We start from the raw sequence: 17,014 nt of genomic DNA, 5'->3' as shown, positions 1-17,014 counted from the left end.
ATTTGGTGGTGACGGGCTTGAACCCCGGTCTAATCAAGAAGCGTGTGCTACGCACTGCTGCTCCTTCCCACCTGGCTACAGAGGTGCTAACTAACTTTTAATAAATGCTTCTCTGAAATCATTATATCAGTTTTTTTTTTTTTTTTTGCAATTGCACTCCTTTAATATTCTCCAGAGATTCAAGTGTGAATATAATTGAGAAGTATCTGTTCACCTCAACTCATATTTTTGCTAGGCTTTCTGGTCCTTCCACTGTAACCAATAAAAGAAAAAGTAAATCAATATATTTACTGTCTCTTTTTTTTTTTTTTTTTTTTTTTGTATTCACATAAAAGAACTCCCTGTATCTGTTCTTAGCTCTTCTTGCTAAGATAGGTAATCAGCTTTTCCAGCCTTACTCAAAGAGCAGAACTGGCATGGTAATATCTAGATTACTAGGCTTTTTTTGTTTTGCCCCCCCATCTCCCTAATGGAAAAATTTTCTGTAGCTAATACTATTGAACTTAATCGGGACAGGGGAACCTCTACAACATAAACAAGGAAAATAATTTGAAATACAATTTTCCACATCTCTTGTGGCATGCATAATTTTCACATTGTGTTATATTATAAACAATTACTTATTAATTTGGAAGAAATATTCTGGATTCCAATTTCTAAACGCTTAATTTTATTTGATTATTTAAGTCAAGTTTTATGGCATTTTTCTTTAGCTTTCCTCACTCAAGTTCAACATGAACAATCACATGATATCTGTATGATCCCTTTTATGTTATAATTATAAAAAATTTATTTTTAGTTTTTTTACTACATTGAAAATGATAGTCCATTAATTATGTTTTTTTTAACCAAATAATAATGCAATAATGTTTTTATCATGTTTTTTTTTTTTCTTTTTTTTAGAATTTTCAAGGTCACTAATCTCTGTACTGAAACACAACACAACATGGATGTCTGTATTTTTGTAGTTGTTTGCATTTAGCCAGCAAAATCAAAGCTCTATGGCACGATTAGACATTTAGTATCTGTTAAATGTCAAACAAAAATTCAAATGCCTTGTAATTTATAGTATATCAAAATGAAAACAAAACCCGTATAACCAGTTACAGAATAATAGTGGGCAAATTTACAAGGAAAGATTTGATTTCACTGACAAATTAAAAAGAAGGAAAAAAAAAAAATTAAAACCATGTTAGCAACAGAAAGTTAATTAGGAAATATCCAGCAGAAAAAACACTTTTCTAATATCAAGACAATGGCTATTTGCTTATTAATATTGTTATTTATGAGTAATATGCCGACTGGGTTAGCCAGATGGGTAAAGTGCCTGCCTGGCAACCCAAAAGTTGCGGGTTCGAATCCTGCCTCGGGCTTGGATCAGAGTAAACTGCAAAAACTTTGGGAGTGCATTATGGCCACAGAAGCCGATGCGCTAACAAAAAAATAAATAAATAAAACAGCACACATTGCAAAGTGTGAATTTTGTAACTACCAGACAGATTCTTTCCTTGTGAAACATCAAAACCTTTCTGCAAAATTTTTATTACTCCATTAGTGGTGGTATGTGGGGTGGAATTTCCATCCCATTTCCCTCTAAATGTATATTTCATATTAAAGAAAATCCGATTTTACAATACTATTCTAGTATATTCCTTTTTTAAGTAAATTTAAAATAACAAGTGAGTTGCAATAAACTCCATTTAATTTCAGCAACTGTGGACAGAGTCATGGGCAAAATGTACCATCTGAACTTGCGGGGATGAAATGGAGATTTCGTGTTTCTTATAAAACTAGGGAAGTGCGTGTGTGTGTTTTTCCCTGCTTATCCTATTTGAAATTGTTCTTTTATGGAAGTGTTTAAAATGCAATTTAAGTGCTTATAAAAATTTGTATAAAATAAAAATAAACATGTAAACATGTATTTGACACTAAATTAAAAAACATTTCATTAAAAAAAAAAAAAATTTTTAATACTGTTCATAACTATGGGAGAGCGAAGAGAGGGGGTAATATCTATAACCATTTTTGTTATAGATATTACATAAGGCTGCAGCTAGTTCTTTGCTTGAACTTGAATGTTTGTTGTCACAAAACATCACTACAATGCTCAGCCAGATTCGGGGCTAAGCTGGAAATGGCAGATTTGCCATATCATTCTCAAAAACAATTGCACTTTGTAACATGGAGTATTGTTGTGCTGGTACAAATCCCACCCCTCTCCTTTTCAGAGAATTGCCGCAATACAGATAAGGTAGAAATGTAGTCACAATAAACATCTGCATTAATAGTTTCATTGATGACAACTATCAAGCCCATGCCGTCAAACCGTTACCACTGGTCATTCAATACAACTGGGTAAAACTGTTATTTGAGTATACACCACACAGGGGTGAAGCCATTTGATGGTTGGATTGTATATCGCAACGGTGGGCAAATGCGGCTCTCAGAGCCGCATGTGGCTCTTCGTTGAATTAAGTGCAGCTCCCATTGAAAATTTAAATCCGTTTTTTTTTTTATTATTATTATTTCAGAACTTTTTTTCACTGAATCTTGTTAATAAATTAACTAAGTAACTAATATTTTGTTATATGGATTTTACGTTGTGTTTATTTTTTTTTTTATGTCTAGATATTTTGCTATTTTTATTTTGATTATAAATAAATCCGCGCACATTTACACTGCTGATGCCAGCAGTGCTTTTCATGCTTTTTCAAAAAATCTGGTAAGTAGACTTTTTTGTTAAGCAATTTAAACTTGTTTATGGAGCGTAATTTTTCCGCACCGTAAATTTATTTAATTATTTTGTTTCAATTTCAGACTTTGGAATTAAATTTATTTAAATTTTTTTGATAACATGACCTCAGAAAATATCAAAAAACGAAAATACAAACAAGAAAATAGAATCTTTCAAGAAAAATGGGTAGAAAATTTTGCTTTTATTGACAATAATGGAAAGTCATTGTGTCTTATTTGTAAAGTTACAATTGCAAACTACAAAGTAAGCAATTTACGTTGACCACAAAGTAAGTCATCCCCACTTTTCAACTCAATTCAAAATTGCGAACAGCAACCCCGGTCTAATCAAGAAGCGTGTGCTACGCACTGCTGCTCCTGCCCACCTGGCTACGGAGGCACCTGGCTCTCGACGAGTCTACAGATATTCAGGATGTTCCACAATTGGCCGTTTTTGTCTGCTATGTATCTGCAGACGTAAATGTGAAGGAAGAAATATTGGACCTAGTAGCTCTTATCGAAACAACTCGCGGTATCGATGTTAGAAATGCGCTTGATGAAGTAATGAACAGGTTTGAATTGCCACGTGATAAACTTGTAAGTATTGCGACTGACGGAGCACCTGCAATGATAGGAAAAAACCAGGGTCTCATTGGTCTTTTAAACAACACTCCTAAAATTCCACGTTTCTTACCTCTTCACTGCATAATTCACTACGAGCATCTCATAGCAAAGTACTTCAAATACGAAAATGTGTGAAAGATTGTTTTGCAGATTGTGAATTTAATTAGAACAAATGCCAAAACACATCGTCAATTTAAGAACTTTTTAGAAGAGTTGCGAGTGAATGACGAAACAGATGAATTGCCCAGTGATTTATCCCTATGGTGTGTTGTAAGATGGCTGTCAACTTAAAATGTTTTGAGCCGTTTTGTGGAACTCCTAAATCCTATCATAACATTTACAAAAGAAAAAGGAAAAAAATACCCAGAATTAGAAAATGAAACTTGGCTTTCTGACTTAGTTCCTTACAGACATTATAGAAAATTTGCAAACACTTAATTTGGCTTTACAAGGAAAGGAAAAAATTATTATTGATTTGTCACAAACTGTATTTAGTTTTGAAGTTAAACTTCGGCTTTTTGTGTACGATCTTAAGAACAAAATATTTAATCATTTTCCACGAGTAAAAGCAAATATAATTAATATCAAAGAAGAAAAGTTAGACGAATACAAAAAAAAATTGGAAGAATTGCAAGCAGATTTCAAACATAGATTTGAAAAGTTTGAAATCTACATTTGCGTATTTTGTGAACCCATTTATTTGTGATATTACTGAAGATGGATTTCCAATTTCTGAAATAATACTTGTTGAAAAAGCGGCTGGGGAATTGGAGTTATTAGAGATGAAAGAGGATTTTGGAAACTCGTGCCAGAATCAAAATATCCACATTTAAAGAAAGCTGCTTGCCATCTAATTTCAATTTTGGTACAACATATTGCTGTGAATCTTTGTACTCCTCAATGAAGTTCGTGAAGTCAAAATATCGTTCACAGTTGACCAATCATCATCTCACAGAATTGCTGGGAACGGCTTTAACAAATTTTACACCAAATTTCAAAGATTTGACCAAAGGTCTTCGTTAAATGTTATACTTTTTATTATATTTTATTTTTATTATTAAAATTTTGAAATAATTATTTTGTATTTTCTTTCTCTTAATTATATTTTGTTATATATGTATACTTTACATAGCACTTAAGACTTGTGTAGAATATGTAATCATATTAAATTTGAATTTGTGTATTTAATACTATGTAACTATGGTGTGGCTCTTTATAATATATGAAAAACCAGAATGCGGCTCTCACTGACCTCATGCGTGCCCACCCCTGGTATATCGTGATTCATCACTCTATACCAGGATAGGCAAAAACACTGCTCAGGGCAGCTTTAGCTTATGAGCACCTGTGAAACTATTGTAACACATTCCTGTGATTTGCTTTGCTGATGGTTGTTCATCCTATACTCATTCCAGTTTTAGACTGTCCCTTCAGCCAGCTCTTCTTAAAGCACCTTTGCAATTTCTTTCTACTATCCATTTCAACTGTCAACATGATCTGTGGGTAATTAATAATGAGTCTACCTGGCTTGGGTTGTATTAACTTCAGCTGTCTGCTGACACATATGATGCCAATGGTTGATTATGGGTATCTCACTAAAGGAATGTGCACTTAATGAGGTCACATGGCTTCTATATTCTTTTAAATGGATTTTACTGCTATCCATCTGTTATGTATGACCTCTGAAATTAACAATTATTTCCAGGGGCAAAGTGTCCCAACACATGTTAGGCCTAGGGTATTCATAGCAGTAATAACATTTAACAACTGGAAACATATCATAAAATACATTTTAAGTATTCACATATGGTAGCAGCTTCCAAAGGGTGGAATTGAAAATCAACATTTTGACTACTAAGATTACAAAATTAAAGAAGAGAGCAGGGAAGAAGAACAGTTATTGCCATTTTAAATTTATGGAGAAAAACACTGCACTAATCAGAAAACGAAAAAAAAAAATCAATGACAACCCCAAACAAGAGGTATTAGAGCCTAATAGTACTTAATACCATGCATGGGTTGAAGATATTAGACTTGAATTTCTGCAGAATGTTATTTTCAGAAAATACATATAAAGGAAGATTGTTCCATAAAACAGAAGTTGAATGAATAGATGAGGAAGAAGTAAAGTTGGTTCTGTGAGTTTGAAGTTGGACAGCAAAAGGATGTTGTTTGGTTGATGCACATGTCCAGACTGAGCCGCCTCCGTAGCCAGGTGGGAAGGAGCAGCAGTGCGTAGCACACACTTCTTGATTAGACCAGGGTTCGAGCCCGTCACCACCAAATACGGAGGATGCGGAAAGGTCAGGGAATGACTACCGCATATTCCCGGACAAATATGGCCTTAGTTGCTAATGCTCCTAAAAACCAAATAACAAACAAACGTGTCCAGACTGGTTTGATAAAGAGAGCGAAATTTCAGAAGAACAGTGCCCATGGAAGTACCTTCAGAAAATGCATGCAGTGGAAACAGAATGTCTGTGGAGACAGAGTGGACAGACTTTGTTAGAGATGAGTCATTAATTAATTAACCTAACTGCCCTCTTTTGAATAGAATCTAGAAGCCTGAGAGAAATTTTGAGGACACTGCCCCAGATATTGGAACAATATTCCATGGTAGGGCAGATTTGTGATTTGTACAGAGGGAACAGCTGTTGGGAAGAAAAATAACAGCAAGAGTGAAAAAGAAAACCCAGTTTTTTTGATGCAGAAGAAGCAATATTTGTAATGTAGTAGTGATGGAAGAAAGCAAGTGTATGTAGCATCAGCCCAAAAAAAAAAAATCAATTTCACATATCCATTCCTATGGCATAAGTAATGTGCTTATGCCAAGCACATTACTTGGAATGTCAGAAGATACAGGTAACCCTCATATAACATGGTTATTAGGTTCCTATAAAATGTCATGTTGTGTGAAACTGTGTTATACAGGACAAAGAAAAAGTACAAAGGGGGGTTGCTAACAAAATACACTATTTCGTTAACAAAATGTTAACAAAAATACACCATTCTAGATTTCGTGTATCTTTTGCTCTTTAAAAAAATCAGTAATCTAAGTTTATTTGCTTTTGCTTGATAAATCTTTGTGAATTTCATCGATTGGAACTAAGCATTTTTGATGCTCCCTTTTGAACTTTGGGCTCCTTTCATTCAAGAATCTGCATTCAAAAAATAAGATTCCAATTGCTCAGCTAACTTTGTGCCTTTCCCTATGCTTTTTAGTGTAAAATTTGGAAGTTTAGAATTTTCATCTGTGCTATCATCATCAGAATTGATTTGATTTTACCTCCAATGCCATTTGCACCAAATCCACTATGCCAGCCTCTTTTTCTACCAGTAATTCTTGAACTTCTTCGGTAATCATATCTTTTTTTTATATTTTTTAGGAGAATCAGTGATTACAGCCATGTTACTCTACATATATTGTCTATAAATTGCATGAGTCCTGAGGTCGATTTTCTGTTTTGATGGATGAAAAACCCGAGTTTCCCAGAGAATGAAACCATGCTACCGAGACTAACTCAGCCACGTTGTGAAAAAGACCCATAAAAATTCCTCCCTTCATTGACAAGATTCGAACTCAGGTCTTTTCCACTCAGTGTGGGGAGGAGGGCGATTCTATCAACTGTTCCCAGGAAGGCTCCAGTAGTCATACCATCAAAACCTTCTCCTAATGACATAGCAAGTTTTATTATCACACCGATTCCATTTTCTACTGGTTCGATCATATTCCCTGAATGAACTGGCTCTGGCCATACATTTTTCCACACGCATTTAACATTGACAGTTTTACTTCTTTCAGTGACAAAGCTATGGTTCTGATACAATCCACAATTGAGAAATATTTCCATGCCTCCATTACTTCAATAGATTTGGAATCAATTTTTTTGCAAAATCCATTTTAACGATTTTCTGATGTAATGAGTTTTAAAGGTGGATATAATGTCTTTATCTAACAGCTGAATGAAAGAAGTATTACCCCAGTACAACTGTGGCAGCAGGAACATAACTTCAACGTTTAGATGAGTTAAATCTTTTGGATGGCCTGGTGTGCTACCCAATAATAATAAAACTTTGAAATCTAGATTTTTACACAAGTTCAATAACACACAACATAATGTGGGGATTTCCCAATAATTTTTTTTTGACCAGCGAGTCAACAGCGGGCATTCAAAAAGAGTGGAAATGTTGAAAACTTACATCCAACATAATAGCAGGGTTTCCCCCCACAAAAAATACTGCATTGTGCAAGATTTACTGAAATTCTCTAACCGTGTTACATAAGCACCGTATTGTGTGAGGATTGCCGCAATTTATCAATCATGTTAGGGCGAAACCGTGTTGTAGAAGTACCGTGTTATACACGGGTTGCCTGTATCTATAATTATCTTCACCATGAGCATTTTAAAATGTGGTGACTTTCCATTCCATAAACTAATGAAGTAAACAGCTGGCCACAATGTTAATCGGCGAGGACACATAAAGACTGATCTGTTCTGAAACTATTCTTCATGATTGGTTTTTATTCACATACAATTTAATAACATCAATCAGATTAATGAAAGCAGCTTATTTAACTCATTATATATAACTCGTTTTGCATATTTAAATTTATATAAGAAAAAAAAAAAGCAAACAGTAGCTGAAAGACAGTTTACTATCAGCAAATCTTTTTTTCTTGAGAAAAAAGTTTCTATTGATATATTTCTTTATTTATTTATTTTTTTTAAATTAACCACTGTAATAATGCTACACCAAACCACTCCTAAATTAGTTTAACATAATCATTGGGCACTGTATTTTGTTGTGTCAAAAGTTATTTGTAAAGCTCTGTGGAAATGGAGTTTACAACTACAGTCTGGTCTCCATGTCTGTGGGGATTACGTGTTGAGACGTAATCCCCACAAAAAAAAAAAAAAAAAAAAAAAAACCTCCCCATTTCACTCATCTGGTTGCTCCAAATGCTTGTCTAGTTTAGCCTTATGTACTCTGAACATGTATTCCACCATGTACCATTCAGTGTTTAAACTTCTTAATATTTTATGTTATTCCAGAACTGGTGGCCTTGATCAGTTATCTGATAGAGATTATAGGCTTTGAATGTTTCTTTCATCCATTGGTTGTAATAAAGAATCTTGTTTGTTGAAAACAACTTGTATTTGTAGAACTGTTGTTAATTTTGTTCTTCACATGAAGTGAAAGTTTTTAAATTTAGAATTTTAAAATTTAAAAACATACTGAAATGATGTAAATGAGAAACTGCTTATATTTTTTAAATACAATCGAATTAAATACTCCTCTATAATGTACTGCCTAAATCACCTCAAAAATCTCATTATAGGGAATTTTTTCTATTACTCACATAATGCACTCTCAAAGGGGCCAGTCAAATTATTACTTGACTGTGAACATGCTGCAGGAAAATTTATTAAAATTTGTAACATTGTAACTGTGAATACTATACCATTTTAGGCATGTCAATATATACATGTAAATTGCCAATTGTCTTTACCATCTGTCCATCCATCCATCTGTATGTAATTTGACTCCTTTTGGATGGATTTTCATAAAATTTTACATATAGCTCGTTTAGAAAGATTTGTCAAGGCTTCCAAATTTCATTAAAATCAGACCAATACAAATAAAGCACTTATTTCTTTGTCTGTCAGTCCTCTTGTATTTGATGTTTTCTGTATTAATCTCACTGATGAGGGTATATCAGTTTGAAGATGATGCAAAGGTTGGCAGGGTGGTTAATGACAGTAATGAAGATATGCTGTTGCTGCAACAAGAGTTATAAAAATTAGGCAGATGGGCTGAGAAATGCAACTGAAGTTTAGAATTGACAAATGACAGTACTGCACTTGGGTATCAGTAATCCCAGAGTAATGCATCAACTGTGTGGTACTACACTCAGAGCAGTGTAAAATGAAAAAGACCTGAAGTTAATTGTGCAGTCTGATATGAAGTTCTCTGAGCAGTGCAGACAGGCAGCCAGGACAGTCATGGGGGTTTCTGTCAATGATATACAAGAATTTTGCTAGCAGGGATAAGGAAGTGATTATCCCATTGTATAAAGGCAATGGTCAGGCCACATATTGAGTATTGCATACAGGTCTGAAGGCCTCATTTTTGGGAAGGATGTAGAGCTGCTGGAATGGGCACAGAGACATGCAATGAGAGTGGTGAGGGAGAACAATGGGGGTGCTCTTACCAAGAAACAGTTAATTTCTGCAAATTTCAGGGTCTGGAGACTAGGTATCTGTGAGGTGATCTCATTGAGGTGTTTAATCCTTTGAATGGCTTGAGCAAACTCACTGCTAATGGGATTCATCCTCTTTCTCAGACTGTGCATGTGGGGGGGGGGGATTGAAGAAGGACAGTTGCAGAATAGATGTGTTGAAGTTTGCCTTCAACCAATGGGTGGTTGATTGCTGGAACAGGCTTCTATCCATTGTTGTGAAAGTGGATAGTTTGAATAAATTCAAGGAAGAACTAGATAAACTATTGAATGAGATGGATAGGTAAAGGGGAAATTTTTTCGCTGATACTGTATAAGCTTGCTTTTTTGTATCATTTGCCACTATTAATACTAATACTTCCGGCGAAAATGCGAAAATTCCTAGAAAACTTGTACTCTCGCCCAAATAGCCCCAGATAAAATGTTTAAATGTGTTCAAAAGGGTTTAAAATTATTTTACAATAATGAGTACCATTCTAGACCCATGTTTCGAAAATACTGTATCAAAATTTTATTACATAGTTAAGAACAAGGCATGCAACAGGGTATTCATCACAGGATTCAGTACTCCTCAGTAGTAGGGGTCTCAGAGACTGGAGAAGAAGCAGGTTTGGCTGATGTCCAGTTTGGGGTATGAGGAGTTTTAGGCAGCAATGTAGTTGTCCTTTTCAGGAACATTGTGATAGGAAGCTGCTTCTTTTGTTTGAACTCTTTGAACATGGCTGTGTATGGTGCTAAAACATCGTTGAGGCTATCCTTCAATTTCATTGCACAAACCACATTGTCGTCATATTCGTGTTAGTCCGCAAGCCATTTGGTGCCACGCATTGCCTGTGCTAGGTTTCAAATGTCGAACTTCTCTTGGCGTGGTTCTTCCTCAACCTCGTACTAACAAGCTCCTCAAGTTCATCATCCATTAGTGTTGTTGCCTGTGCATCAATTAAATCATTGATGTCCTCTAAGAGCTCTTAGGTTCTGCACACAGAAAATTAGGCCAGGCTTTGTCGTATAGCCTGCTGCATTGCTGCAGACTAGAAACATAACCTGATCTTGTGTGGCCTTGAATCCTGGGCCTTCTTCTCTTTGACAGCTATATAGGTGCGCTGAGGCATCTTCCAGAATAATGCCATCTCATCGGCACTGAAAACTGTTTAGGTTTATATCCCTTCTCCTCGATGAGCTTTTTGAGTTGTGCAGGGTAGGCCTTAGCAGCCTCGCCTGTAATCTTTACATTATGGAGTGAATAACACCTCTTAAATTTCTGGAACCAGCCTTTGCTGGTACAGGGAGGTTTTTCTGCTTAAATCTGTTGTAAACAACCAGTGCCTTAGCAAAAATCATACCAAAGTTCACAGGTAAGTTTTTCTTGTTCTGGTCTTCGATCCAAATGAACAGTGCAGTCTCCATTTTTAACATCACTTTATCACATACATAAGCCTGTGCATTTAGCAGCAAGAATTCCACCAGTTTGCACTGCCTCTCTGATCTCAGTTTCTTGTTTCCTTATGTATGTTTTGGGACTTTCATTGAAACTAAACATGCAGCCGACAGCCGCATATGTGAGCCCTTCTCAACATTTATCTAGAATCCACACTTTCTCGTTCAAAGTCATCACTTTCTTGGCCCTTTTAGGCTTATGTGTATTCACATAAACACAGTAATATTTTAAACATAAGTAGCCTAGCCCAACACACAAAGGTCACAAGCCATCCTACTTGGATGACACTCAAGACTGAAGATGCACGTGCCCCAACATCATTCAGGGTGAATGCAGCAAGCAGCAGTCAAATTTTGATAAATTTTGCGACTGCCAACACGAAAACAAAAATCCGTGGATACAGATCTCACAAATATGGAGACCCGACTGTACCAATATAACAGACAGAACTCAATTAAAGATAGCTATGTTTGTTTTAGTACCATCTGAACTTAAATGTCAATATGCATACCTGTTACACTTTCAGGACATATCTAGCCATAAAGACAGCGAGAAACATATTTTGTGTCCCTTGTCCACTTTTGATTAGCAAACATTAAACAAATTGGTACAGGAGATGTACAGATGAGGCAGATAGCACACATATGTTGTTGGGTTTTTTTTTTTTTTTTTTTTCAGATGTTTTATAAGCTTGCTCCCCTGCATCATTTACCACTACTAATACTAAGTATAGATTTTGTTTTTTATTTCATTTTCTTATTATATACTGTATATAAAAGTAGCTTTGATAGTATAAACCAGAGCTATGATCCTCAATATGTTCTACATTGATTTCAATATTTGTAGAAGAATAAGAGAAATTTACCTCAATATGATATAGAACACTTCTGTATACTATTCTCCAGAAATTAAAATGAATGTAGCATTAACGCAAAATAATTACAGTAAAAAATAATAAATTGAAAACAATTAAAAAATTAATTTTAAAAATTTTTAAATCGTTTTCAAAATTTGCATTCAAGTATTTTTTTAATTGTTTTCAATTTATTATTTTTTACTGTAATTATTTACATTCGTTTTAATTTATGTTGAGTAATATACAGAAGTGTTTACATATCATATTGAGGTAATTTTCTCTTATTCTTCTACAAATATATAAAAGTAGCATACATATCTTACAAGTTAAATTATTCTGAATAGCACAGAATAATAATAATAATAATAATACCTTTAAATCTGTTTTCTTCTTGCAAGGAGATGACTGATCATTGCAATTTTCATTTTCGCTCTCACTGTGAGACAAGCTTTTCTGGTCACTATCCAGAAAGTCACTAGATTTAGAAGTTACAGGTTTCTGTCCCTTCTGTTCCTTTTTCTTTCTTCTTTTGCTAATTTCTTGTTCATCATCTTCTACTATTAGTAAATTTCCATTACTTGTAGAAGAAGCTTTATTATCCACCTGCTCCCAATCTATTATTTAGAAATGTACAGTGAAAATGAGCAAAAATATAAAAGTTGTGCAAAAATATTCTAATTACACATGTAAATTAATTATTCAATTATTTCAACTTGTAATATAAAAGGAAAAACATTGTCATTTTGCAACTAAAGTAATTTTATTCAAAATTTCTCACCTCCACTAGCTAGCAGTAAAATTTATAAAAATCTAATGTCATTTAAGCCTACTATTGCATATTTGGTAAGCTCACCAATGATGCTGTTTTTTTCTGATTAGTACTAATGTGAAACAGTGACAGATATAATTGTGAATATCTTTTATTCCTCCTTCAAAGAATAAGCGTGCAATCCAGGAACATTTAGATAGATGTGGCAATCTGAAGGACACCCAACATGTTAAGAGGAAATCATGATTACCAACCTGGTAAGATATTTTGACACAGTTATTCATGAGCTGAATATAGGGAACAATTTCAACATAGGTTATTTGGATTTTGGCAAAGCATTTGACACAGTCCCTCGCAAGAGCTTACTGTATAAACTGGAACATGTTGGGATTACTGGAAAGGTTCTAAGACAGATTGCAGGGTGGCAGAAGGCAAAGAGTTGTGATTAATGGATATTCTTCAGATTGGTGTAACGTCAGAAGTGGGGATCCCAAGGATCAGTTCTTGGGCCACTGTTATTTCTGATTTTCATAAACAACATCAACAAAGGAATAAAGGGCATGATGTCAAAATTTGCAGACAATGGAAGAGTCTTTGATTATCAGTGTCAAGCAGTGCTTCTTCAGGCTAAAAGATGAGTGACAGCTATGTTTTAATGCAGGAAAATGCAAGGTGTGGGGAATAGCAACCCCAAAATAACTTATATACTTCGTGGGGGTTGAACTAAAAACAGAAGAGGAAGAAAGGATCTAGGAGTTACAATACAGGCGGATATGAATTTTTCTGAGCAGTATAAAGAGGTGACCAGGAAAGCTCATGGTGTCCTATTGATGATTTATCAATGCCCTATAGGTATAAAGAGGTCATAATCCCACTGTATAAGGCAACTTGTAAGACCGCATTTGGAATAGTATCCAAATATGGGAATCTCATCTGAAAAAAAGGCATTAAGCAGATTAAAAGGATTCAAAGACAGGGAACTCGCATGATGAGATCAGCAAAAGGGTGACCTTATGAGGAAAGACTTCGATTACATGGGCTATAAAAGCTTGGCAACCAGGCACCTTCAGGTGGACCTGATTGAGGTTTGTAAGGCTCTGAGGAGTTAGTAAATGCATAATTTGTTTTATATTTTCTTGTCTACTTTCTCTTTGACTAGTGCAGCAAAAGCTCGTGGCTTCCTGCACTATATAGCTAATACTAATCTACAGGGACTGGGAGGTGCTAGTTGCATGAATTTGCTTAATGGATGAGCATACTCATATATGTGCCACCGCTACACAATGAAATGCCATAATGTGAATAAGTCAAACTCACACCAATGTATACACTTTACTTTACTTCCTTTGGCCTAATTTTAAAATACTTCTTTTCATACTTCTCACTGAAATCTTCTGAAACAAAATGAAAAGCATGAAAAGTATGAAGCAAACAAAAAGAGAGTATTGAAACTGACTGTGCTTTTATATCATAATTTGTTGAAAAGCAAGATCATGTTCCTTCCACTTGTTACCCATTTGAAGAGGTCCGGGATCAAGTCCTATCACGAATTTCTAAAGTCCTCTTCAATCAGGGCTGTAAGTTATCTGAGGGAAGTAGCTCCAGCACAGTGGCATAAGTTGTTGATGCACCTGAAACCACCACCAAGAATAGCATAATTCTCCTTCTGGACAGATGAATGCTGAATAGCTGGGATTTCATTATAGTTATTTTTAACCCTAAATGGTTACGCAAGCCTTGCACAAGTCATTTAGTGCAAGGTTGTGAATTTGATTCATATCGAACTTGTCAGCCATCATTCTGAGGGTCAGACAATGATCCCTTGCTTCAACTGCAATTATGGGGGCACCTATATAGACAAAGCTTATCATTCACTACTATCTACACTTGATGAACACGTTAAAGTTGGTTCGTTCAATTAGGTCTTATTGCTGCATTAGCAACTATATACAAATTATGCACATTTCCTGGGTGAGGAATTTGAGAGAAAGACAGCTGGTTCCTGTTGCAACAATGCCCCACCTATTCTGCACTTGTTGTGAAAACATTTCTGATGAAACATGGTACTGTACAGATCAACTATCCACCTACTCTCCTGATCTAGCACCAGCAGACTTCTTCCTCTATTTATATAATGAGATTTATATAATGTATGTAATTTTGAGAGAAAGACAGCTGGTTCTTGTTGCACAACAATGCCCCACCTATTCTGCACTTGTTGTGAAAACATTTCTGATGAAACATGGTACTGTACAGATCAACTATCCACCTACTCTCCCGATCTAGCACCAGCAGACTTCCTCTTTCCCAAGGTGAAAATTGCCCTTAAAGGAAAGAAATTTCAGGATGTTGGGGACATAAAGAAAAATGTAAAATAGGAATAAACAGCACCTCTTCGGATGTTCTTTTCTGAAACTTTTAGAAGAGTGTAATAAGTGCATTCAATCAGGTGGTAATTATTTTAAATAAAAATAAAATCATTTTTGAGCTGCTTCAGTTTGTGGGTGATTTTTTTTCTTTTAATACACCAGTCTGGGAACTTTATTGCCACAACTCATATATGTCGCATTTCATTCTCTGATCATATTATGTTCCGTTTCATTATCACCATTGGGTCAGTTCTCTACTAGATGCTTTTTCAAAGGTTCAAACAGATGACAGTCAGAAGAGTCAAGGTTGAGAATGAGCTGAGCAAACTCCTCTCGTGTTTGCAGAGATGTGAGAACATTGGAATGACTGTGCCAAAAACATTTCTTAGACATGAAACATGGACAAGTGAATAAGATCAGAGAAATTTGCCATCTGTTGTTATTTGGTTTTTAGGAGCATTAGCAACTGAGGCCATATTGCTCCGGGAATATGCGGTGGTCATTCCCTGACCTTTCCGCATCCTCCGTATTTGGTGGTGACGGGTTTGAACCCTGGTCTAATCAAGAAGTGTGTGCTACGCACTGCTGTTCCTTCCCACCTGGCTACGGAGATGCCTGAAATTTGCCATCAACTGCAAACTGAGTCACTTTGACATGCAGCAATGGATACCAGCATGCACTTGTTCATTTGTCCACCGGGACAATCATTTTGATTTAGTCACTTAATGTCAACAAAGGCATACAGCAAGAAGAAGGAAAAAACATCACATATGTACCTTTAGTGATGTGATAATTTCACTATTCGGAGAGGCATGGTTTCTGACCATTAACATCTACCTTATTTTCAAATGACCCTTATACATTTACATTTATTTAACTGAATATTAAAAATGATTAGTTGGAAACACATGACATTATGAGCCAAAACTGTTTATTTGAACCAATTCCTTTTTGACAAGGTGTAGATGAACAGTAGTTTTATCCATTACGTTAGCCATTTTTGCAAAGGAAAATAATTTCTTTTTCCTGAACTGTAAAAATAATGCTTTTCTGTGTATCATAACTTACTTTTCTTCCAGTGGTAGGATACCATGGAATTGGAAGACATTTTCACCTTCATTTTAATGTAAAAGGATCTCTCATTCTTCGCAGAAGAAAGAAAACGTTTCTGTTAATAATGCTTCAAAAAAGCAAGGATTCATGAACTGTTTTTGAGATTGTACACACACTATTTTTGTTATATGCTAAAAATGTAAGCCAATTTTAATATATATTACTTATTCACAAACTAATGGACGTTAAATACATTGTTGTTAGAAATAACTTCCTTATTCAATGATAACTCTTACTACAATATACTATTCCAGTAACAGTAATAAAACTTTAAATGAATACATATTAGTGACCACAAAAGGTGTAAAGAAGTTTATAACAAGGAGAAATGAAATAGAGAAGAAAACAATTGTGTCGGATATAAAAAAAAAACAATTATGATTTTGTTAATGGTGTGCCTTAAAGAAAAACCTAAAGTGCCATTTTCTATTTAATCCATGAAGTAGTGATAAATGTTTATTCTAAAGCGTAAGTTCATTTCAAAGGCATTCAATTAATAAAGATTCTCTCAACACGTTTGAGAAAAAGAAAATTTCCTATCAGAGTGGAATTTGAGGGAGGATAAACGTTTTGTTTTTCCTTTATGCCACAGGATCAGAATAACACAGGACACAAATTACGCTAAGACAGAGAGGAAAAAGCATTAAGCACAGAATATATATCTCATCTGGAAAAGACAAAGTGTCGTTTAAAATGTTTTCCTTGCTGGAGGATATTATCCTAAATGTTAGTATAGTTCTAAACACATAGTAATAATTATTCTCAGATTAGCTGATACTCTAGTGTTCTAAGTAGAATTCTTTTGAACTGTTGCTTTGAATCAAAGTCAATCACAGGTGTGTGTGTGTGTGTGTGTGTGTGTGTGTGTGTG

At 35.0% G+C, this 17,014-nt stretch overlaps 1 protein-coding gene across 4 annotated transcripts in view; it reads right to left on the bottom strand.

Moving 5' to 3' along the window:
- Window positions 1–17,014, bottom strand: part of LOC150079083 (ras-responsive element-binding protein 1-like) — a 348,143-nt gene that overhangs the window by 7,306 nt on the left and 323,823 nt on the right. For all 4 annotated transcript variants that reach the window (XM_090383978.1, XM_090383977.1, XM_090383979.1 and 1 more), the window contains one exon: window positions 12,265–12,506. In XM_090383978.1, the coding sequence (XP_090240104.1) occupies window positions 12,265–12,506 (242 nt within the window). The remainder of the gene's footprint in view (window positions 1–12,264; window positions 12,507–17,014) is intronic.

This window comes from Mastigoproctus giganteus, chromosome 10 (genome assembly GCF_048544385.1).
Source record: "Mastigoproctus giganteus isolate SK-2022 chromosome 10, ASM4854438v1, whole genome shotgun sequence".
Classification (NCBI taxonomy): Eukaryota; Metazoa; Arthropoda; class Arachnida; order Uropygi; family Thelyphonidae; genus Mastigoproctus; species Mastigoproctus giganteus.
The sequence above is the reverse complement of the archived record's forward strand: the minus strand, read 5'-3'. Positions and strand labels throughout refer to the sequence as shown.